At 37.6% G+C, this 26,242-nt stretch overlaps 1 protein-coding gene across 2 annotated transcripts; it reads right to left on the bottom strand.

Moving 5' to 3' along the window:
• Positions 1-6,550: 6,550 nt before the first annotated feature.
• On the bottom strand, positions 6,551-19,898 carry LOC145665729 (uncharacterized). Of its 2 annotated transcripts, XM_081732872.1 has the most exons (4): positions 19,560-19,898; positions 16,202-16,361; positions 14,676-14,794; positions 6,551-8,734 (listed from the first exon to the last, which is right to left on the bottom strand). In XM_081732872.1, the coding sequence occupies exons 1-4, from the start codon at positions 19,560-19,562 to the stop codon at positions 8,654-8,656; spliced, it is 363 nt and encodes a 120-aa protein (XP_081588998.1). In that variant the 5' UTR covers positions 19,563-19,898; the 3' UTR covers positions 6,551-8,653. The 2 variants fall into 2 exon arrangements, 1 of the variants encoding a protein (XP_081588998.1); XR_014127622.1 differs by lacking the exon at positions 6,551-8,734.
• Positions 19,899-26,242: the final 6,344 nt, after the last annotated feature.

Below are 26,242 nucleotides of genomic sequence, written 5' to 3'. Positions count from 1 at the left end.
TTCAATAATTAAGCGCTACCCCGAGCGCCAATGAAATAAGTCAGCGCGAGTCCAACTGAGGGAAGTGAGCCCGAGCACGATTCCCAAAGGAATAAATGAGCGAGAGCCCAGTTGAAAAAAATGAGCCCGAGTCCGAGAGAGTCCAGAGCAAAATGGCCATCTATGAACCAAAGTCATTCCATCAAGTCTTTTTCCATCTGATCTACTGCATTCTGATGGTTCTCTCATTGATTGTGTTTGTTCAGATATCAGCGCTCTTGTCATTTACTGCTGAATGACGTGAGTGACTGTCTGTCTGTCTACCAACACTCTTTAAACATGACAGTGTAGTAGACACTTCTTATCTAAAACGTCTCCAGCACAGGGAGGGCAACAATGAGGCACACTTACTTCTTAATGTAGCGCTATTTCTACCCGGAAACTTTCATGGGAAAAATCAAATATTATTCTTATTTGCATTATTATTTTTAATAATTATATACGTACACACGAGAAATTGTCTACTGCAATTAATTGAAAGGAAAAATACGATTAATGTATAACCTTGCTATGACACTAACTTTTCATCTAGGGGACATGGCAGATGATATTTTAAATTTTGCCTCTCTCCAAAAAAGGTCAAACAGCAAATTCCAAAACAGTTGCTTTTAAGGAAGCTTGTTCTCCTCCCTCGCGTGCCCTCGTTCTCCTGAAGGAAGTTGTCTCTAGCCATCGTGCACCCTCGCTCCCGCAGTAACACTTGGCCCTCACCCTCGTTCACCCTCGCCCTCTTCGTCGAAGCTTTTCCTCGCCCTCGCGCACCCTCGCCTTCTTCGTCGAAGCTTGTCCTCGCCCTCACGCACCCTCACCCTCGCTGCCGAAACTTGTCCTCGCCCTCGCGCACCCTCGCCCTCGCTGCCGAAACTTGTCCTCGCCCTCGCGCACCCTCACCCTCTTCGTCGAAGCTTTTCCTCGCCCTCGCGGCCAAAACTTGTCCTCGCCCTCGCGCACCCTCACCCTCGCCATCGAAGCTTGTCCTCGCCCTCGCGGCCAAAATTTGTCCTTGCCCTCGCGTCACTGTGGGCGAGGGAACTTGAGGGTGAGGATGCCCTCGAGAGGGCCACCCTCGCGAGGGTAAACATCTCTGCCCAAGAGGAACGGGAATGGGGAATGGCGGAAACTTCATAACGAGGAAGTACATAATTTATATGGTTTACCCAACATTGTTAGGGTCGTCAAGTCTAGGAGGCTTAGATGGGCGGGTCATGTAGCTAGAATGGAAGAAAGTAGAGACGCTTTCAAAGTCTTGACTGGAAGACCAATCGGAAAACGACCATTAGGAAGACCTAGGCGAAGATGGGAGGACAATATTAAGATGGATCTCGCAGAGATTGGAATACAGGGTAGAAACTGGATGCAGTTAGCTAAGGATAGAAGTCAGTGGAGAGCTTTTGTGAACGCGGCATTGAACCTTCGGGTTCCACAGGCCATAGAGTTAGTTAGTTAGTTTAATGTAGTATGTAAATTTATATGCAGTTGCGTAAGTTCAAAGGATTACGTGGAAAATTAGGTTTTACTAATGGAAACTTAGAAAGGACTATTGAGCCGCCTTAATCCTGTGATTTTTAAGAATTTTACTGATTTTTTAAGTTAGAATGGATCAAAGTTTGCTACAGTAATAATTTGGTATACGAGGGCTATCCAGCGATTCACTCACATCTCGGCGGGGTACCGCTAGGAGCTGGGCGATTGCCGCTATTTTACACGGAAACTTCTGTCCGTTCAATGCGCATCTAGCTGCGGACGAGTGGAGTTCTTTTTGCTTCTGCTCTGCCTATGATACATTGTTAACATAAGTGCTTCGATTGAAAATTCCGCCAGTTGTGAAATAAGGTCAATCATACGATTTTTATTGGCTAAAAACACTAAACCGTTTGAGGCAGCTGTGTGAAGTTATGATTAAAATTTGATAGGTGAAATTGTAGTGAAACTTTTTTGCCACATGTTTAAGGTCGCAGTATAAACGTTCACGATGAAGACCGAAGTGAGCGACGTAGCATTATGACTGATGAGTTGGTCGCAAAAGTCAGTGACAAGATTCGTGAAAATCTCCATTTTACGATAACAAAGATCTCGTTTGAGTTTCCACATGATCCAAAAGTTTGGTTACTAACTTCTGTGCAAGACGGGTTTCAAAAATTTTGAGAGTGAAACAAAACGGATGGCAGCCGCCGTGAAATTCCCTGAGGCCTGTGACAAAGACGGCGATTCCTTTATTGATCGTATCGTTACTGAGGACGAGACTTGGGCTAAGCATAGTAATTGTGAAAGATAAAAAAAAAAAAAAGTTATTAGAAAATCATGAAAATGTTTGAAAAATTTGTCTTCAAGAAAACTCAAGGGTACTCTGTTTTGAAATAAAGTGTACTGCATTATATCTATCTATCTATCTATCTATCTATCTATCTATCTATATATATATATATATATATATATATATATATATATATATATATATATATATATATATATATATAGTGAAACCTCTCTAAAACGGACAGCCGTGGTGAATCAAAAATTGTCCGCTATAGAGAGGTGTCCGCCTTAGATAGGTTTCAATATTTTCTTACGTAAATTAATAAACAAGGTAATATGCAATTAGAAAAAAACCATTTTTGCATGAGTCATGTATTTATGAATATCACAAAATGTTACTGTACTTGCATTATCTTGCGTCATCCAATTCCCTATATTCGAGACACAACATGGGAATAAGATGTTATAGTTCTCTGCATTTTACAGTTATCGTTACTTACTACGTTTTCGGTGTGTTGCTTTAATTCGTGAGTTAATTGCAGTCCATTAATGACTATTTTTAAAGACAATATGCGTACCCGTGGTCAAAAATACCAAACTTGTCTTCTGCTTGGTTAGAGATTCCAGCGGGACAGTAGAATGATGTGTCATCCCAAACAGTGGGCAACTGTCAATCACTTTTGTTTCTGAAGCAGGTTAGGTGGAAGTAGAATGCAAGCAAAGGACGTAAGGATGTTGTGCAGCAGAGACCCTTCCTCACGGTTGCTGAACAGACAGTTGAGGAGGCAAAATGTTGTCACTCCCTCATGTTCTGTGTATTTTTACTGTACTTTTCAACTTGTTTCTAGATAAAGTGTCCGTAAAAGGAGGTAAATAATACTTATAACAGACAAGAAAGACTGTCCTTGTCCGTACTAGAGAGTGTCCGCTTTATAGAGGTGTCCGTTAGTTGAGGTTTCACTGTATATATATATATATATATATATATATATATTAAATGAATTAAGTACTTTAATGTGTTATCTCTAAAACTGGCTACAGATAAGCTTGCATTTGACGCTAATAAATACTTCAGTACAGAAAACTAAATTTACATAAGAATTACAAAATTATATATTGTACCTATGTTCGATGTTTTTTGTCTATTGTTTCATATTGTATGAGAGTTCTCTCGCTATACAGGGTGACTGGTAATTCTATGCATTCCTTACAAGGGGATATTCTACAAGTACTTTAAACATTTTCACCTATAGGAACCGAGGGTCGCAAATCAATAGTTTCTGAGTAATTTACACATTTGTGGTGTCTTGGAAATTTTTGCCGGCTAATGAGAGGTGTGCGAGAGAGTTTCACCTTGACCTGCTTCCCTCGTATCGTAGAGCGATGAAATTTTACATGTGTAGTCCTGCATATTTATGTAGATCATGTGGTAGTGTACAGCTCGAAATTCTGCATCTTTGCTGTGTTATAGGTCCAAACGTGAAGTAAGGTGTACTGGTTCAAATTCCATTACTGCACCTCAGAAAGCAGCTTGGCAACATTGCAGAAATACTTGCCTATAGGAAATGACTACCTGGTTGGGAAGAGGTGTAATGAAGATAATGTGCGGTCTAGAGAAAACGCGAAGTATGACGGATTTCATATAAAGGGTCATGCATCTGTCTGGCCAACATTCGAGCAGTCAACAGTTGTGTTGTTTTTCAGGAGGCAGACATCTTTTCTCAACATACTACACTCTGATCTTATTTTTCACAAGCTTTTGTCAATGCGACAGTGCTAAATGTGTTATTTTGTTTGACTTTCCAAGGTTTACATTTTTACCTTTGGAGAAAGCTTATAACAGATTGTCATTGTAGCAATTGGTACTCAATGGTCGTAATTTTGGTTTGAGTTAACTAAGCGACGCATTCGATTGTTATTTATTTATTTAATTACTTATGTATTTATGCAAATGAATGGCTCAAATAAGGGACCGGGGTCACATCGGTCTTTTAGGTGGGTCTAGGATTTTTGAAGTAACTGGCCCTGGTATTCTAGAAGGTACCATCCCGGCCTTCGCTTGGTGGGAATGAAGGAAACCAGGTAAAATCTAGCCAAATCAATGACAGCGTGCCGACATGCCACCACCAAATAAAGTCCGTGTTCAATTCTGAGTTACCAAAGTGATGATCACTTTTATTTGGGATCATCATGGGGCATTGCTACATGCTTTCCAGGCAAAGGGTACTACAATTACGAGGATATACTATGCCTTACTGCTGCGTGCGTTGCGCGATTCTGTGAAATCCCAGAGCGTGACATGCTGACAAATGATGGCAGCACCCGTTGACTGCTCGAATGTTGGAGACAGACAGATGGATGACCCTAAATATGAAATCCGTCATACTTCGCGTTTTCTCTAGACCGCACATTATCTTCATTACACCTCTTCCCAACCAGGTAGTTATTTCCTATAGGCAAGTATTTCTGCGATGTTGCCAGGCTGCTTTCTGAGATGCAGTAATGGATTTTGGACCATTACACCTTACTCCACCTTTGGATCTTTAACAGCAACGGTGCAGAGCTACGAGCTTGTACATTACCACGTGATCTACGTAGGTATGTAGGATTACACATCCCTCGCTCTACCATATGTGGAAGTGGGTCATCCCCATGCCGTAAACGCCGGTGGGCCACTGATGGGCTGCCTGCGACACGTCGCTAAGAAGTGGTGGCCCGGAAGCGACGCTCGCGTACGACCCAGTGGCCGTTTTTCCAATTTTACTGGTGGCTGGCCCACCAGCGACAGAAATCGGTGGTCCCGCCGCGATAATCGCCAGCGGCCCGCTTATATATTTTTGTTATGTTACAGTTGGATGGCCCACCAGCGACGCGTCGCTAGAAATTGGTGGGTCAGTGGCGACGCTCGCGGGCGGCCCGGTTTCCGTTTTTCCAATTTTACTGTTGGGTGGCCCATCAGTGACAGAAATCGGCGGTCCCGCCGCGACGAAACGTCTGTGTTCCACCAATTAGCAGATCCTTTTTCTGCCAACATGGAACACTGTATTTAGTAGCCCAAAAATTGCCTGATGTGATTGAATTATTGTAACCATAGCTTAGAATAAAAAGAAGTAATTGCTTGTTCTTGAAGTAATGGGTATTCAAATGCACTTTCTCTCATTTTTATTTGTAGAGGTTTCACAGCCTTGGCTCAAAATCTGCAGGAATATCAATTGCTTCATTCCGTTTCTGCAGATTTTGAGTCAAAATCTCTATGAATAAAAATGGGAGAAAGTGCATTTGAATACCCATTACTTCAAGAACAAGCAATTACTTATTTTTATTCTAAGCTATGGTTACAATAATTCAATCACATCAGGCAATTTTTGGGCTAAATACGGTGTTCCATGTTGGCAGAAAAAGGATCTGCTAATTGGTGGAAAATTAAGGAGGCGGACAAATGGCAAGTGGGACGAGGACGTGGACAACAAACTGACGAAGGAGTTTTGACAATTATTAACGATAAACAAAGAATTTCACATAATTTGAAGCAAAATATAATTCAATTATTATTTATACTATTCAGGATATTGGGGAATTGATGGACACCAATTAAAAAGATCCAATAAAGACAAAAATGAACCTATATAGGAGTTCCTCCGTCGCTCCTGCATCTTTCTATCTCCCGAATGTATTTTTTACTCTAAAATATAATTCGTCGCTGTCGATAAAAATGTCAACCGAGAATGCTAAAATTGTCAAACATGGTGAATTCCACAAGGTTATATTTTGCTTTTATTTATTTTTTTCTTTTACTTCTGCTCTCTTATTTTTGAATGCAAAGTTTCAACAATTAAACTTCTTGAACTGATCTTGGTTGAAGCAACAAATAAGTGTAAAAAATACATCAAGGAGATAAGAATTAAGACGTGTTGCCAAGCAGAGTTAAAAAATAAACCCTTTTCAATCGTGACACACATCATTCGATTTTAGATTTAAGATATACATGTTGGTAAGCTATTACTTGCTGGAATGTTTGACTGTAGAGACTAAAGTGCACAAACTGTAAATATAAATTATGAGAGATCCTGCACTTACGAACCACGAGTTCTCACCTCCATTTGTGTGGCAAATAGAACTAGCCTTATTAGAAAATAATGCATTGATTGTGCATCACTACGAGTGTTACAGAAGTTAAAAATGAATTTTAAATTAAATATACGAAGGCATAAAATCTGGAAAGAACCAAAGAAAGTAATTAAAACTCAAATCTCACTTTATTCAAACAAACGCTTATTTATAAACACAAAAACAAGAGGAAATCTAAAGGAAAGTGCAAATGGTCAATATTTTCAAGCTATATCACAAGAAAAATATAATTCTAAGGATCCCGCCCTTTTCTTATGGAAAATGGCTCTCGTTCAAATTATTTCTAGCTATGCGCAAACGAAAGGCCTTGAAGTGTAGATAAAAAGACTCCATGGGCACGAATTTCTAAATATTATATTTCTCGAGTTATATGGGTTTACAGTTACGTGATGTCATGAAAACCGCGTGAAATAAAACTGTAATGTGCCCATGAGTGGACTGACCATTGTCTAAGTGCTTGTAGTTCACAATACGGCCACAGACGAGGGACTGCGCAACGTCTGTGATCGCATCGTGAACTACAAGCTACTTCGACAATCCGCGTGATGCATTATTCGCGAAAATGCAGTTTCGAGGGGATCGAAAGCCAGTTAGCCAATGCCATTATGAGTTTCTGCTAGCTTTGATGTCATTGACTAACTGGCTCTGTATCTTCCGAAGTAGTTTTTTTGACGAATAATGTATCACGCGGTTTTCATGACATCGCGTGACTTTAAACCCACATAACTCGAGAAATATAATTGTTAGAGATTTGTGCCCATAGAGACTTTTTACCTACACATCAAGACCTTTCGTTTGTGCATACAGGGTTTCCACTGATTTGGCAAGCACGAATTCCCTGACTTTTGCAGGTTTTCCAGGACACAATTTATAAATTTCCAGGGTTACAGATAATGTAAAAAAGCAACTTTATTTCTTCGGACCAGAGGTATACTATGCATGTACTTTTATATTCGTCGTTTAAACGCCGTAACATCATTTTAAAAAATGTTAAACTACTGGCTCGTCTTGCGATGAACCAGAAGGAATTCCTGCTTAGCATTATAAAACGTTAAAAATTAGATTTGAAAGTTATAAACTCATATTGAAATTCCCTGACTTTTTCAGGTTTTGTCAGATTTTCATGGAATTCCCTGACTTTTCCAGGACTTTTCACGAATAAGGTGAATTCCCTGACTTTTCCCGGTTTTCCAGGTGGGTGGGAACAGTGGCACAGTTAGAAATAATAAATTGACCGAGATCCATTTTCCATAAGAAAAGGGCAGGGCCCTTTACGACTGAAAAAATAATACAAGATTTACGGGTGTAGAACGTGCATATGCATGCATATGCCTATCTGGCTGTGCTACGGTAAAGTCGGAAAAACAAATTTTATCTTGAATATATATCGCGCAGCATTGTTTAAAATACCAGTGCTTTCCATTTGTTTTAAGAACGTATAACGCTTTTTGTAATTTCCTGTGTAATGCCAAAATTCAAAACTATAGTCCCAATGTTAAAAACGATGTTCAGAGTAGTGTATGAACGCGAGAAAGAGAAATAACCCCACACGAAATTGAATAATGTTAAGATTTAGTATTAACCGGAATTAAACATAATTTTAAGCAAACGTCGAGACAGAAGCAGATCTAAACCAATGGTACATGTCATCTGTAGTGAAACATGTCGAAATCTGCATGTTAAACATATGGAATGTAGAAAAAAAAACGCGTTAGGACAACGCTGCTCGAATCACTCTGTATATAGCACGCATCTCGCTATCTTAGAAAAAAAAATGCGCATTCTAGACACGTAAATCTGTACATATTGTGAGCAAAGTACATCCATCCACTATAGTATTTCAGTACAATTAAGCTATTTTTGTGTGCGTTACGCAATGATGACAACACCTTAAAGTCCAATTGTCAATAATATCTTTACATTTACATTTCATGACACATTGGAATGCATACAAAGCTGTTGCAGTCTGTAGGCAAAAGAACACATTTCTTTACATTATTCTCAACCTGAAACACTGAAAGTTTTGAAAGCTCTCTTACTTTAAATATGCCAAAATAAGACGACTTCACGATGTCACTAACACTGACTTCACGTGCTGATGTACATGTGCTGTTTTCTTGTACGGAATGAAAATCATCTTTGTCACAAACAATGGTACTGTCTGATTCATTATTCCTAGAGAGTTCAACATTTGCCACTATATCTTCAAACTGTCGGTTGACCTCTCTCTTTATTCTTTTGTATGCAGTTGAGGATAAAACACGGTGGTGACTTTTAGGCATCTGTACTCAATAGGAGTTTTTTTTTTTTTCTGTAAAAGAAATATAAATGCTTCTATTACACATTAACTCTAGATTTCATTAAGGATAGTTTAGCAACAAATTTCGTGCAAGACCAGTTATTTGTAATTTCTGTGCATTAGAACTTTTTCTTTAAATTATCTAAGGGAATAAAAGTTGATCCAAACAAGTCTGAAACCCACACTTAACCTTTCGGTAGTCGCGTCTGCTTATGTAACACGGGCAGTCGCGCGTTGTACTTTTTACAACACTTAACAGTAAAGATGTTATTGACTTATATTCACATTGTGTTCCCATTGTCACATTCAAAATAGTAAAAATAAATAAAAATACAAACGACACATGCAATAAATTCGGTCAGTTACGTATAAATTATTATATATTAATATTATAACATCTTTACTGTTAAGTGTTGTAAAAAGTACAACGCGCGACTGCCCGTGTTACATAGGCAGACGCGACTACTGATAAATATATAATATTATTATTATATAATAATTTATACGTAACTGACCGAATTTATTGCATGTGTCGTTTGTATTTTTATTTATTTTTACTATTTTGAATGTGACAATGGGAACACAATGTGAATATATTATGACGTTCTGAATGAATATATGGGATATTGTTTTTACAAATTTCAAGAAATTAGTATCAATATTTATTATTTACATATAGAAAATTGTCAGGTAGAAACTACAAAATCAAACATTGTACGAAAGTGGTTTACCAGTTCAGCAGTTCTTACACTTCACCGGCTGCATCATCTTCTTCACCACAGCTCAAACATATTGTTTGTTTTCGCACATGTGTCGTGCATACAAAGCGGGCACACTTGTCACACTTCATTGACGCTGATGAATTTTTTGCCCTTCCACAGAGGCAGCAGGAACCTCTCTTCTTAGTTGGAGGTTCATTTGAAGTAGGAGCTTGTTCTGCAGATTCGCGTTTGTAACGCTCCAAGTAAACAGAAATATCCTTAGGCAAGGATTTTATTTGCGCTCTAGTCGTCAAATGCCCTTTCAGTAGCTCCATTGCAAGGTTTTTCTGAAAAATCCTTCTTCTTGGAATGTTTTCTGCATCATTGAAGGACAGAATAACTCTAGCATTTATGCTAGTAATATTCATCAATACATAAAATATTGCTTGAGGCCATCGCCTTGTTATTCGGGCCACGGTATAAGCTGCACACATTTTGTCACATGTGTCCACCCCACCCTTGGTCATATTATAGTCAAGAATGATCTCCGGTTTACCCGTAGCTGGGTCAATAGTTTTCGTGTCATGCATCGACGAAACGAGGATGACTGCTTTGTTGACCTTTGGAACGTATGAGACAATGGTTTTGTCATCGCTGAAGCCAAATTCAGAACTTCCCACGGCTCGCTGTTTATTTGGAAGAAATGATGGGGGAATTTCCTTCTTGTTCTTCTTCAAAGTACCAATCATAGTTATTTGTTTCGCTAGCATATCCTCAACAAGAGGTATATTAGTGTACCAATTGTCAGTTGTCAAATTCTTGTGTGACTTTTCGATGGGAACAACCAATCTTTTCACTATATCCCCCGGTTTATTTGAAGCTTCATAAGGGCCAGGTGGCTGCTTTCCGCAATAAACCTCTAAATTGCTACAGAAAAATGTTTTGGCATCACACATAGCAAACATGTTGATGTCGTATTTGGCCGGCTTAAATGACATAAACTGAACAAATGAGCACCTGCCTCTGAAAGGATGCAGCATTTCATCTATGGTGACTAGTTCACTCGTATTATAGCTGTCAATGCAGTTCTATACAAAAGGGCGTAAAATGTTCCTGATTGCAGCAAGTTTGTCGACGCGGCAACGATCAGCCCTTGTAGATGGATCGTCAAATCGCATACAGCGTAACAAAAACAAGAAACGTCTGTAACTCATCGCAGCTCTCACAACCATTACACCAGTACCATCACTTGTCCAAAGCTCTTGAACATTGGCATGATTTCCTTTTCGTAGTCCTATCAAATATAAAATTCCAATCAATGCCATTACCTCAGTTCGATTAGTTGGTAAACAATCTCTCTGCCGACCATATTTCATTGCAATTGTACTTATATACATATTGGTATATTTCACAATTGTATCCAGCATATCTGAGTCAAAAAACTGTAGAAAAGCATCAACTTCATTTTTGACACCCCGACTTTTAGGTTTTGGTCCAGGTAGCTTTTTCACAATATTCTTTGGCGTTTTGTACATTTCTCTTACTTCCTTTTTACTCCAAATTGTTTCTAGATCCTTTCCAAGGACAAATTCTTGGTCACTAGACACTTCATCACCAACTTCTTCCCCTTCTATTTCACTTTCGTCTGAATGACTATCGTTTTCAATATTTTCATCAGTTAGGTCACTGTCACTATCAGGCTCAGAGCTGCCACCATTGTCCTCTTCGTCAGACAACTCTTGAAGAACACGTGCAATATTACTCAGCCTTATCATGTTGGAAAACACTCACAACAATCAAATATTTATCGCAATATTTGTTTTTAAAAAAATAACACAAGTGGTCGCGCGTTGTAAAAAGTACAACAAAGACGTCTGTCTCTGCCGAATGATTTCTGCAAACTGAACCGTAGCATGGCAGGGACTGATTTGCGGTGGAGTGGTGGGGAGAAAGGGGAGGAAGGCATACATATCACAGCTAGTTCTCCCACTTACTCGCGTAGTGACTTACAACAAAAACAACAACACTGTTGCACTTTTTACAACAGCGCGACTGCCGAAAGGTTAAGCCAGCAGCACTGGCAGCAAGTGCTGCAGACTCTAGAACAAATAGGATAGAATGCCGTCACATGGACGTATACGTATACGGAAAGATGGGAGTCCACATCGGGATAAAAACTAACAGTTGTAAAATCTCAATCACGAAGAAATGAAAAATAATGTTAAAAAGGGTTGGCAAATTGGATAAGTGCCCTCATTTGTTACACCATGGGCCCTTTCAAATCATGGTGTCACTGGTGCTAAATCATAAGATTTTACTGGAGTTGCTGCAAAAGTTAATTTTATTAACAATGCTGAATTTACTTGTCTTATTTTCGCAATCAAATTGTCATTTTTGTATCAGAAATGTATTGTTACAATTTTAAGTGTTGGAAAGTAGTTAGGGCTAAAATAGTATTATTAAATGTTTGTTGGATATTTCTGAAATTGCTTTACAACCTTTAAGAACACGACTGAGGTTTGTACAGTTGTATCGTGCATGGGAACTTCAGAAAAGGCTATTTTTCCTCTGCAATGATTAAGAATGTAGTATTAAGAAAAAAATTGTAAAGATAGTGTTTCAACACTGATTTGGTGAAACTAAGTAAAGCTCTGAGAAACTTACACATTTAGCAAGATTAGAAGCCATTTTCTCAGGAAACAGTACATTTTTAGTTTTCAATTACAATCTGGTGCTTAAGCAGTAAAACTACTAAAAATATATTATCAAATAAACCGAATGGTGAGAATCTCTCTTTTTCTCTCAGAAAGAGAGAGAGAGAGACCGTCCCGGTGGTCTAGTGGTTAGCGTCGCTGACTACGGACTTAGGGTTCCCGGGTTCGATACCAGGCGCTGCGATGGTTTCCAAGGCGTGGGTCTGGAACGGTGCCCACCCAGCATCGTAACGCAATTGGGGAGCTGTTATGAATGAAGATAGTGACGATCACAGTGAAAGCTTCGGCTCTCCTCTTCCAACCCGTCTGGTCAGCGTGGGAGCAGTAAACCAATTCCTCCCTCTGGGGAGAGGCCTCATCCAGTAGTGGATCGAATATGGCTGTGATTTATTATTATACACCGAATTAAAATTATATTAAAATTATGTTATTCTTAGGAAAATATCCCAGTACATATAAATAGTGATGACAGATACAGAGTTAATCTATCTTTCTTCTACATCCTGCATGATTGGTCACGAATACCAACAATACATTGAACTACAGAGGGCTAACCAGGATTCAGACTATCCCTACGGTATTGAAAAATTAGAAGGTATTCTGTGAAAAAAAGGATACAAACCCGTGCATCTGTCTCGTTGACTCATTTAATACATACTTCTTTGTTGTCTGCGCTTACTAACTGCTGGACAATTATTACCACAGGAAAATTTTAAACTGTTTCTAAAATTGCATATATGTACATACAGAAAAACGAAAGGTGTCTAAAGGCAAATTGGTAAATCAAATAGGGGAAATAGCTTTTATGAATATGCTCGCAAAGAAAATGTAGCTTTGCATCACATCAGCATCATATCATCATCATAATATTTTAATCCTTTACGTAACTCATTCTTCCAGGGCGTAGCATTAAAATAATAATAATAATAGTAATAACCATTGCCCAAAAACGAAACTTTTCAGGAAGATGAAAAGAAAGCTTTTCTTACTACACACTAGGAGAAATTGTGCACATGAGCTTCCTTAAGCATGTTCTAGAAAGTCTGAGACACATGAACAAAGATATTTGAAGAATTTCTTAGTTTGTACTAGGGAAAGTTTTCTTTGTACCCCCTCCCCTCCCCCTGATTTTTAGGTAGTTTCTTATAAATTGCCTATTGCAGAGACTCTCATGTCGACACTTCCGGAAAATTTCTATATATTTTGCCGATCATATATATAACGTTTATTGTAAATGCTCTAGCTGTCATAATTTTTCACGGATTGAAACCAAACTTAGCACAAAAATTGGTCGTATTAATGAGTTCGTTAGCCACAATGATCGGATGAAACATTTGAAAATGGCGGCCATTTGAACTTTCGAAAAATTCATAATTTTTACAATTATGAACCGATCTGCACCATATTTGAACAAAATGTCGAGGTTAACAATATACTAGATGTGTGTGAAAATCAGAACGAATCGTTAGAAAATTTCAAAGTGGCGGCCGTTCAAAGAAGCAAAATAAAAAAAAGAAAAAGCGATCTTCTCGTGAACGAGGATCGAACTAGTGACCCTTGCATTACTCAACCTATGCCTTAGACCACTTTTTTTTTTTTTTTTTTTTTTAATATTCACGCCGACCTTTCTTACACACTCATACCACACATACTGATTTGTGATTACCGATTACTGATTTCCGCTTAATACATCCCACAAGAACAACCACGACACTAGGCAACACCCAAGCCCAAGGCGAGAATCGAACCCACGAGCCCCACAGCCAGGGGACAGCAACCGAACGCGTCTAACCACACGACCACCGAGGTTTCTCCACTCGGGAAACTGTGACGCGAGGGAAGAAGATATTTTCTCAGTATTTGTATATTTCAATCTATCAAGAGAAGTCCGTGCAATAGGTCGCGCATCAATAAAATACATGCTAGAAAGAACCTATCCTTTGCGTCCTTGTGCCAAAAGCTGTTTTTTTTTTTTTTTTTTTTTTTGAATAGAGCAGTTTTTGAAAAAAAAAAAGATTGACATTATAAGCCAGTAAATTTGCAAAGGAAAAAATTAAGTTACCAACATTTAAATCCTTCCCTAAAAAAGCTTCTTTATTTTAAAAAAATAATAATAAAGCAATTTATAATCTCTGTTTTCTGATCTTGGGCTAACATGTAATCTAGTCGGTAAAGTGACCGACTGCTAATCGAGCGACATGTGTTCCATTCCCGGTGAGAGTACAAGGAACTTCTCAACTGAGGCTCTACGTCCTAAGGGTTTTCGTCTGCATGATTCTGGTTTCTTATACCGAAAGCTTGCTCCAATATCTTCGTGTGTATATTCGTAAGTACTCTTTTCCTATATACAAACATTTGAACGGAGAGCTTAAATGTAATGCAGCGTGAACAAGAACTCTAAGCTTAGAGCCAAACGGTGAATAAAATAAGACAAATGTTACTAGTTTTAAAAATACTAGGCCAGTAACTAATTTTACTGCGCTGAGCTATGCATGTTTTACAGCCTAAAGAGTTAGAAAATATACTGCTTAAGTATACCTGACGTCTTCTTTCCCTTCCTCCGTTCCTGTCCACCGCACCTTTTAACCACCTTTGGGTAATGTGTATAATTCGGTGTTTTGTGACATTATATACTGGGAAGTTTGCGGCGACAACATCTGGAAAATGCAGAGAATTTGATTTAGAAGTACAAAAGTGGAGCAAAAATCGCGCACTGTAAAATATTAGTATTGACTAACTAACAGTAAAAGATAATCACTTTCTAGTATTCATTTTTATTTTCGTTCTCTTTCCAGTGAGCGTTTCAGACAAAATAACACCAGAAATGCAATTGGCTAAAAGTGGTCCAAAGAACTTACTGATGACTATCAAGGAGAGATTTAATATAGGTACAATAGGTAGATGAAGCATATTTCAAAGCTCTTTTAATGCTTTTACCCATGCTGTACTTCTTGAACTCGAGAAACCAATTACTATTTTTCTCCTCGAAAATGTCCCTGAAAGGGAACTAAAGCTAAAGTAAAATCTCGAAAATACTGCAGGATATTTTCATCAATGCTCACAAAACTATGTTAGGTACAAGTTCGTTGGAGAAGAAAATCGGACAAGGAGAAGGGTGTAAAAAAAAAAAAAAAAAAAAAAAAAAAAAAAAAAATTAAAAACGATTTAAATGGATTTTTTTTATGTCATAAGAGGTTTATCATGAGGTCTACTGTTCGAAGAACCTTTATAGTAGTTATTTTATGTCTTATGTGAAAACACACAAACAATTACAAACTTTCATCCATGTATTCTAATAAAGGGTATCCGAAACACAACGTACAAGAAAGAGAATTGGTACCAATCTACAGGTATTGTGTTAGGAAATGCAATGCACCTTTTCTGGAAATAATTTATATATTGCCAACCACGAACTCTTCATTCAACATCAAAAAGTAATTTTTCATAGCCTAAACCAGTAATAAACCATTCTCCCGAACTTTCTTGTATATTAGAGAATTCCCATTTTCCCCCGACTGTAAACACTATCATGGGTACGCTCGCTTGCCATCAGACAGTGACACGCAGTGTTGAACTTATAGTTGCTAACAGCTGGCATTGAAGCAGGCTTCTAAGCTCATTCCGTTACACGAGTTACTATTACTAGTATTAAGGTTCTTCGAAACGTAGACCTCGCGATAAACCTTTGAAAGTGTCGTTCAGATTCATCAAAATCCATTGTTCGAGCAACTTCCTTTCATTTTCTGCCTTCATCTTGTCCGATACCCCCCCCCCCTTCCCAACCAATATCCCGGAATCTTCAATTTATATTTGCACATTTATAAGGCTCTTATAACAGAGAACAATCCATTAAAGTAGTTTTTAATAAAAATGCTCGTTTTTCTATATTTTTACCCCTCTACAGGGAGTTTCACCCCCCCCTCCTGTTGTACGACAGAGCAGAAGCAAGTTAAAAATCTCTTTGTTACCTTCCATCAACAGTAGGATCTGCTAACAGACACTAGACGTAATTAATACTAAAATGTGACAATGGTTTAAGACTTTTTTTTTTTTTTTTTGCTTACCTCGAAGAATTTCAGCCAACAAAGATTTTCCAAAGGAAAACTTGGCGTTACTGCCAGTTATGTTAACTCTCAGAGCTGCTTCGTCCGTCATCAATTTCCTCAGAGCATTTCTTGCACACTGTTCCACATTTTCTCCACCCACTGCGGTCAACAACCGAATCTGAAACACAAGCGAACAACGTTTTTGTGTAAGTATTCAAACTGATAAGGTACAGATCAACTTTCTGACTTATGTTAGAGAAAGGTTATAAACACAAATTTAACTCAGCAAGTAGCCGAGAAACACATTAATTTTTTAAATCCTAGAACAAGGAAGACTCATTGAGGACTTAATGTATCAATTCCAAATCCTTAATAACTAAATAGACTGTGCAAACACACACACACAAAAAAAGAAGAAGTTTTAACTCTATAAACGAGATATGCAAATAATGACTTTTTACTTGCAAAAATCTGGAACAAAAATATTAATGAAGTTTCGTATTTGAGGAATGTGTACTTCTTATAGTGGAATCAGCTAGGCAAGTGCAACGCTAAAAATTTCGCCCCTTTTTCGCAGCGAGAGCCATATAATACGTGAACCTACAGTTTAAAGTGGGTTTCGAACCACTCCATTCACGGTGAGCTCCCAGCGGGAATCCAACTCGCGACCACGCGCACTAAAGCAATCGCGCTAAGTATCAGACTACGAGGAAACCCACTTTACAATACATCCACTGATGTATACACAACGTATGTTGAAAACTAATATCCATCATTTGGACACTGTTGCCTGCTGACGAAAAATATATATATATATATATATATTATTAGCCCGATACGCATGTCTGTATTCCGAACAATTGCTGTCCGGTATTGACTGCTGTGAATTGTACTTTTCAAGGCCAATCCAGTAATATAAAAATCATTCTTATCTGATAACATTATCATGGCTAAACAAAATCTGCACTCGTGTCCGAATGAGTCCCTATCTGTGTACATATGCAAGTGTAATTAAAGTTGTACCAAATTTTCTATTTAGTAGACCGTCTGGTAAACTGAACCCTAATTTTTAAACCTGATGGTAGTGGGAAGGAACCTACATTTTGAAAATATGGTATTTCATGCATTTTCTTCATGGTAGAACTAGAGGAGTTCTTCTAGAGTTTTACCAGGGCTCTGAGAGTTTCAAGGGGACCTTTTGGACCTGTAATTTTTACTGTTTTGTTTTGAGTTTTTTTTTTTTTTTTTTTTTTTTTTTTTTACCTGGAAATCTTAATTTGCACCCTCACATAACGTGTGAGTTGCCATTATGTTGTACCTTTATTAACAAATAAGATATAATTTTTTGAACGTTAAGTTTGCAGCTTAGTGTCAGCGTTTACCATCACCTATATTTTGTAACAGTCTTTGCATTTTTAAGTACAAAGGCATAAATCCCATTTTTCGCATTATAAGAAACTGTATTTTACGATTACTAAAGCAAACGAACCTAATTTTAACTGTTTTCAAGCTAGAATTCTTACAGAACGATCCGAGGATATTACCTGTCTTCGGACATAAGTTAAGGAAATGGCGCTAACGTATTTTTTAAAAATGTATCGGTTATTAATGAAGATACAACATTGTGGCAACTCACCATTATGTTGAAATTCAAAATTAAGAGTTCCAAGAAGAAAGAAAGAAGTAAAAAAAAAAAAAAAAAAAAAAAAAACTCAAAACAAAACAGTAGAAATTACAGGTCCAAAAGGTAATTTTAAGCAGTTTCAACGAAGACTGCACGGACTGCAATTTTGTGACGGTGTTGCGGACCAGTGATCTAGAACATTCCCTGGGTTCACTCGAGCAGACGGCTCTACCAAAAACAAAATTTATAGGTAAAATACGATGTCAAACACTTTTCGTAAACGAAGTAGAGTGTGAATATAAGTAATTTCTGCCATTAGATATCATATTGAAATACATTTTGAATGGGAGTGAACGTATTATAAGTGTAACTATTTACTGAAGCGGAAGAATACAAGAATGCGAAAAAGGTGGAAATAAACGGCGGGAATGTTCTGTTCGTGTTAGCAATGGTCAATTTGCGATGAATATAATGCAAACATACTATTTTATTACAAAGAATTGTGTGATAAAGAGCACCATATTATAAAGTTTTCTATTATTATAAGAAAAGCACTATATTATAAGAATTTCTCCTCGCAGGGGGCCATTTGTACCCTGGAAACCAATGAAGCCGTTTGAAAAGTAAGAGTTATTTCGATTATTTAAGTGTTTTTGAAGGTGAAAATTATTGCGGACATTTTATGTATTTTTCCATTCTTGTTCATGCGTATGCCCCCCTTCGCTGACGCGCCTGCTCCCTGCAGACGTACCCATCGGACCGCCCTCTGCGCTCCTGCACTGACTCGGTTAGATGGCATTTGTACTTTTAGTGGCCACCTAGCACAAGTTTGTTCATAGTTTAAGCATTAGCTCCTCATTTAGTGCATGCTCTGCAAGAAGAAATCGGAAAATGCAATAAAAGTGTGAAAATTTGGTAGAGGCGTCTGCTCGAGTAATGCCCCTTCCCTTTAAGGCTTGCTGCAACAGGAGGGAATTACACTCTCCATCCTCTCCTTTCACTCACGTTTCACTTGGTTTAGCACCTTTTTTAGAACTCGCATAGTCCTTGCATACAGAAAGACACAGGTCCAATTGGTCAACGCTCCTGCGTAAGACAAGCGAACCACAATTATAACCTTTTCATGAGTTTATAATGAGTGGTCTGCGTTCTAGAACAGCTTTAACTAACTTTTATGGTCCATGTTCCGTTAAGGGGGTCCAGAACTACACTGGACCCCTTTACACTAAGCTAAGCTAAGCTAACCTGACCTAACTTAACCTAACGTTATATTATGTAATCAAACGAAAATCAATAGAAAGAAGTGGTGTCAAAGGCACTGGACCCCCTTTACGGAACATTGACCACTTTTATTTGACAAGGGTGTAAAATAAACTGACCCCATATATGCACGAGTACGAATTCTATTAGTTTTCGAAGTACAAGGGCCTAAATGAGTTACGGTAATGATCTTCACACCATAAAGGAGTTCATTTTATCATTTGTAAACCAAACTTTTTAAAATTTACCTGACCTAAAGCCAGTACTATGTAGCCTATATGGGGGTCGGGCATCTACACCCTTCGCCTTTATTTGATTCACAATATACAGGAGGTATGTGCATATTTTTATTTCGAGGCTATAACTTTTTTTTAGTGTCTTACTAGTACGTTGCAAACAATTTAGTACATTTCTAAAACCTATTCTACGCATAGTTTACAATTTTCCTCGATTTGCTCTAGCGAGTATAGCAAGTAAATTTAAAAATCTTACCATCAGTGTATTTTACTGCCACTTCGTAAGTATCCCATGTTCCCTCATCTGGTTCTTCATGGAATATAATATGTCTTCGTCGTTTTGTTCCAGCATATGATGGCCATCTTGCAATTTCTTTTCCTTCGTGTTCAGATATCCAACAATTTGGTATAGTAGCTAATGTATCTTCTTCCTTATAAATAAAACAACAGAAAATAATTTGCACATATTGCCACTTGCCCGCCACACTTGAGACCCGCATGTAAACAACAAATGAAGTCCTCCTTCCGCATGCACGCGGCGATGTTGACGCGTTCCTTCCTCGGCGAATCGAAGAAGCGCGGACTGCAACGAAGTACACGCTGTCACGTGGAGGCACCGTCACTATGCCGCTGCTTCATATCTCTATCTGACTTGACGGAACTCCGCCGCCAGCGGCCCACTGGCGATACTCTTCGATACGTCGCTGTGGCGACGAATCGACCATTTCCCTGCCAGTTGCCCACTGGTTTTCAGCGACTCTTACGGCATGGGGATGGTAAAACTTTCTCGCGCACCTCTCATAGCCGGCACATTTCAAAGTCATCACAAATGTACAAATTACTCAGAAACTATAGGTTTGCGACCTTTGGTTCAAATAGATGAAAATGTTCCAAAGTACTTGTAGAATATCTCCTCGCAAGGAATACATCGAATTACCAGTCACCTTGTATATAAACAGAATATAAATGAAATAGATATTCTCTGAACTGCGAAACAAATTGTCTGGGGTATAACATGAAAACAAAATACCACTGAAATTCAGCAAATACTAACAACTAAGGTTCAGGAAAATATTTGGTAGGAAGACCTTTCTTTTAGTTGGACGAAATTCTTTATTTCGTAAGCGTTTCTCTAAATGAGTGGAAAAAATTCTTAATTGAAAATAATAAACAATAATTTATTTCATAGAAGTCAAACAGGCTTGCTTCTACTCCCAGAGAAGTTGTTGTTCCTAAATAAATCCTTAATAACTTCACTTCAATAAGTGGTCATTTCTCCAAAAATGCTAATATTTATTTAAACGACAGAGAGCTGAACATGCATTCATGTGCAAGCAATCATATACTGTATTTCTCTAAAGAGAGACTCAGTAATCAAAGCGCTTTCTGGTCTAGAATCTTGCACATGGATTACTTTTAATAGAACGCACCATTAAAAGGATTAGCTAGCTAGTATTACAAATGAAGAATGGGTTGGATAAGATCAGTAGAATTCCTTTATTGAGGAAATACAGTACCATTTTTAAAGGTTCGGTAATAAGGTAAAAAGTTACAAAGCTTTCAAATTCTCGAATACGAAAAATGAAGTCCATATCAATAACACAGCTGGCCGTTGATAGCCTGACTGCGAAAAAGAGTAAATGAGCCTCCATTGCTATGGCAACATGCCTTCCTAACAACTAACTTAAAAGTATCAATTAATTGGCCAAAATTTGTTCAAATTGGAAGTGGGCACCAAACAATTCTCCCTACTAAGAGTTCCATTATTTCAAAAACAAACCTAACTTTTCTATCCATGTGATTGTCTCACCTAGCTTTAGTTTGTACTAAAAGGAAAAGAAAAATCTTGGTCATATATTCGGAAGTTACTTTCCCTGAAATATATGCGTCCTGAATCAGAGCTGAATTTGAGGGCCTATTTCCCAATCAATATTATAGACATATTAAAATTTTCCGAACACTGGATTCCAGCTGGAGAATGAAACTACAAAACTGATTTCCACCCGAAATAAAATCTTGTGAGATGGAGCTTGAATACTTCAACCGAAAATTCCCTTCGAAGTGAAGTTTACGTGCTTCAACCAAATAATATCCTATGACTGCTACTCGGGACGGCCTCTTACATATAAGTATACGACTCGAAGCCTCCCTCTCCAAGACAAAAGAGAAGTTGTTGTAGAGAATAACTTATATAGAAAAAATTCAACGAAGCATCTCTTCAACTTGGCTGACGAACGCTATCAACCACATCCTCAACTGCTCAGCGTTGCAAACTATAGACCCCTACTAGCTAAGAAACAAAAAAGGTATTCTTTTCAATTCTGAAAGTACAAGTAAATGATAGCCCTAATTAAATATACATAGGTTGTAGAAAATGCTATAAACATATATACATGCTAAATGAATAATGAATGCCATGAATAAATATTACTAGAATTAATTAATTACCAAAAAATAGACTACCAGCACTGGTATACCGTGATAAGAAAAAGTCATAATTGCGTATAATTTCACAAGCATCCTCTATATATATATTTGTATATATATATTTACATCAGCTAATGATTATGACACCAAACACTATTCGAAGCTTTCTTGCACCCACTGGAAAACGTGAAGTATATTAATATTTATTTGCATATATTGTTATTGTAGACTGTTCCCATAATGCCCACCGACTTCGATTTTACAAAAGTTGAGAAATGAATTTCACTTTTTATTTTGTGGTCAATTTGAAGACATTTTGTTATACTACCATTAAGAAACCCATATACATCATATTACGAATCAATCATTATGGAACAATTTCATGTGTTACACGCAGCAGTGGTACCAATCTTTGAAAGTTTCATTTACAACTTTTTTCCTTTTTCTTTTTTAATTGATTTTGTGAGTAATGGTGCATTCAGTATAAAGGTGCAACAATATTCTCTCTCTCTCTCTCTCTCTCTGTCTGTCTGTCTCTCTGTGTGTGTTTCTAGTTTCCGGCGTAAGCGTGTGGATACTACCAATTATACTTTCGTGTGTACATATGCTAGTGTGTGTGTGTGTGGCGGGGGTATATGAAGTATTAATTGGGATCGCGTAGTGGAACTTATCGATATTAGTACGTACATACGAGCGGCCGTTACTTCACACGATAACTTTGGACGAATGCGATTTTTTTAATTTACGAAGTTCCTCTAGAGGGAGTTTCTTAATGGAGGTGATTCGCAAACTGGAAGTGGTAGAAATGGGTCATTTTCGATTTTAACGTTGATCACTATAGAGCTTACAAAATTTGGACGATTACTGTGTTTGAATTTCATCATGATCTTTGAGTCTACGTCTCATATAACCTCGATGCAGAAAGGGAATCCTAAACTTAAATAATTAACTAACTCGAAACCGATGAGAGTACAAAACTCAAGGTTTCGGCAGAAAACTAGCACAAAAATTTGGAATAGAAAAAGTATCAAGTATCCAGTTGGAGGGGGAAGGAAAGGATGGGAACATGGACATAAGACCATAAAACACATTATTGAAATGGCAGTCAGTGATGATTATAGAGGTGTCTCTTGGGCCTAAAGCTTCGAAATTCCCTCTATGGCATTTCCCGAGCATGCACAATCTGAGTTACTAGAATTTTCACAGTACTTTATTCAGCCATCGTTTATTCAATTCCCCCGCTCTGGAAAATCTAAAATGAACATTGCCTCCTATCGTGCTCAATATGAATTACATGTATTTTTGCAGTACTGCTTTTCACGTCCATTTAGACTTTCAAGACTCAATCGGAAATGGTCTCGTTTGTACAAAAATGTGCAGGCGAAATTTTCGTTTGTATACAATTAGGGGCGCCGCCAGAGAAAACAAAATGGGCGGACTGTCTAAATGATAGCCCCCCACTATGTCCAATTCAATCACAAATTGTCGCAATCGTTTGTACATAGTTTGTACAGAAATGTGCAGCGAAATTTCGTTTGTACACAATTGTACACAATTAGGGGCGCCACCAGAACGAAAATAAAGTGGACGGACTGTCTAAATGATAAAGCCCCACCATGTCCAATTCAATCACAAATTGTCGCAATCGTTTGTACATAGTTTGTACAGAAATGTGCAGGCGAAATTTTCGTTTGTACACAATTAGGGGCGCCGCAAGAACGAAAACAAAGTGGGCGGGCTGTCTAAATGATAATTCTGCACCATGTCCAATTCAATCACAAATTGTCGAAATCGTTTGAACATAGTTTGTACAGAAATGTGCAGGCGAAATTTTCGTTTGTACACAATTGTACACAATAAGTGGCACTGCCAGAACGAAAAAAAAATAGTGGGGACTGTCTAAATGATAATTCCGCACCATGTCCAATTCAATCACAAATTGTCGCAATCGTTTGAACATAGTTTGTACAGAAATGTGCAGGCGAAATTTTCGTTTGTACACAATTGTACACAATAAGTGGCACCGCCAGAACGAAAAAAATAGTGGGGACTGTCTAAATGGTAGCCCCCACCATGTCCAATTCAATCACAAATTGTCATAATCGTTTGTACATCGTTTGTACAGAAATGTGCAGGCTAAATATTCGTTTGTACACAATTAATGGCGCCGCCAGAACGAAAACAAAGTGGGGGCTGTGTAAATGGTAGCCCGCACAATGTCCAATTCAATCACAAATTTTCGCAATCGTTTGTACATCGTTTGTACAGAAATGTGCAGGCGAATTTTCGTTTGTACACAATTAGGGGCGCCGCCAGAACGAAAACAATGTGGGGGATTGTCTAAATGGTGTTAAAAAAATGTGTCACATACTATGGAGTATTTTTCTGACAAGACTTGGTACACACTATTGTGTCGATTGATATGTTCACACTATCGTGTGGATCACTACATTCATCTTATTCTAACGATGAGAGAATTGTTTTTGGTTTTTATATTTATATTTATACTTACAATCATTATTGCTGAGTTAGTTTATCACTCCTCGGCTCTTATTATTAAACTTATTCATATTTCTTTCATGAGCTGAATTCTTATGAGAAAAATGCATTTTTTCTTTCTAACTTGCGCAGAAACCGTTATTCTCATCTCGTGCAGGAAATTGATAAGTGGAAGATATAACAAATTCACAAAGTAGACTGTTAAAGGGAAAATTATAACACAATATCTTGATTTATTTGAACATCTTCATTACACTCATTTTGCAGAAACTATAGAATGCATGGTGAAGTATTTTGGTGCATTCAGCATTCTGATTTACGAGTAGGGTTGCTAACTGGCCGGTATTTCACCGGCCTGGCCGGGAATATTGCTGTGATTTTGATTAAGGCCGGTGACCGGTACAAACTTCTTATAAGCCCCCTTCTGATCGGTATTTTGGAATCTGCAATCCAGAATATAACATTGAACATCGAAATTTTTCAACAGTGCCTTTAGAAATACAAATTTCCTTTGTATTATGCATTATCGATATATTTTTAATCTATGGCAGTTTTTTTTATTTATTTAACATAAGAAATTTGATAACACTTGGATTTTATTGTAAAATAATTTTATACATTTATTGAGAGTAGGAAATGACTTTTTAAAGCAATTTCCTTTGTTTGAAGGGTAAGTTTATAGAGTAAATTTCATTTTATGACTCAACAATTGTTACGTAAAGATTAATATCCAGTATTATTAATCTGTTTCGTTAATTTTAAAGAAGTGACAATTGCTGGTAAATACAATAACAATTAATACAATCTTCATTTCTCATTTGTACAGAGAATTTTGAGGGTTTGCCGGTAATTTTGTTTTCCTGAGTTGGCAATCTATTTACGAGGTTTTGTTTCAATTCTGCTACGTAGTGGCTCCATACTGACACTCTGCATGCAAATAAGTATGTAAGGCTACCATACGTCCCGGTGTGCAGATATTTTCCTTGTCCTGTTTTTTATATTAATTACATATCAAAAGTTCTGAAAAGATAATAAAATCGACTTATTTCTTTTGCTTTCAATTCCGACAATACTATAGGAACAATTTCATTGTAATCTTTATTATTATTCCAATCGCTGCTTCCCCCGGATATAACATGCAATGTTTAAATCCTCCTAACTGGCAATCTTATCACCAAAAGTAAGAATGTATACCCCGAGGTGGCAACAAATTCTTGTGACGTTGCAGACCAGCCCCGAAAACACATTTTTTTTCTGCTTCAGAAAAGCAATTATGCAAATTGCTCTCTTTTAGTTTGCATTTTAAGTTAACAAAAATAAATCAGTCCATTGAAATTTGGAGACAACTTCATAAATCTGGATTTTTTTCTTTATAGACATGTAGAGCATGTGAGGTGGTATGTGTAATAATATTGAAAATATAATTTTTGCATAAATATTGTATGTTTACTGATTGCGTTTATATTGTATAACAGCTTCTAGCTTCTATAATAATTTTTAGCACTGTTGATTAAGTATGGACTATATTAATACACTATTTTAAGTTGGGTAATTAGTGCGATGGTGCAGGCACGTAGCCAAGGGGGGGTCCGGGGGGTCCGGACCCCCCCCTTCGAGACCAGAAATGAAAAAATTAAGGAAGGATAAAACAAAATGAAATGACAAAAAGAAGGTTCAGTGTTAAAAATTAAAAAGAAAACTACAGGAAGCTTTTGCTTACTCTTTCTTATGAGATTTGTATTACTTGCAATATGGTGGCGAGGTAAGCGAGGTATTCTGGAAGAGTCAGGGAATTTGAAATTTCAAGAAAACTTATGGAATTCTCAGAATTCCTGCTACTAGTCAGAGAGATTTCAAGCTTTTGAAAGCATAAGTGCCGTTATGTAACAGCGTGGACATTTTTAATCATAACTTTTCGTCACCGCATCCTTGCAGTATCAAACATGTTATTTCAAGGACAATTTTCTGTTGCTCCTTTAACCTGTCATTCGGAACCGATAGTAGTTGACGGAA

The sequence above is a fragment of the Thermobia domestica genome, chromosome 12 (genome assembly GCF_964235325.1).
Source record: "Thermobia domestica chromosome 12, izTheDome1.hap1.1, whole genome shotgun sequence".
Lineage (NCBI taxonomy): Eukaryota > Metazoa > Arthropoda > Insecta > Zygentoma > Lepismatidae > Thermobia > Thermobia domestica.
The sequence above is the reverse complement of the archived record's forward strand: the minus strand, read 5'-3'. Positions and strand labels throughout refer to the sequence as shown.

Coding starts and splice junctions, on each gene's coding strand:
- LOC145665729 (XM_081732872.1), bottom strand. Junction 14,795..16,201: donor GTTGGCTGAAATTCTTCGAG/GTAAGCAAAAAA, acceptor TGCATTTTCCAG/ATGTTGTCGCCGCAAACTTC. Junction 8,735..14,675: donor GAAGGGAAAGAAGACGTCAG/GTATACTTAAGC, acceptor TTTCTTTTACAG/AAAAAAAAAAAAACTCCTAT.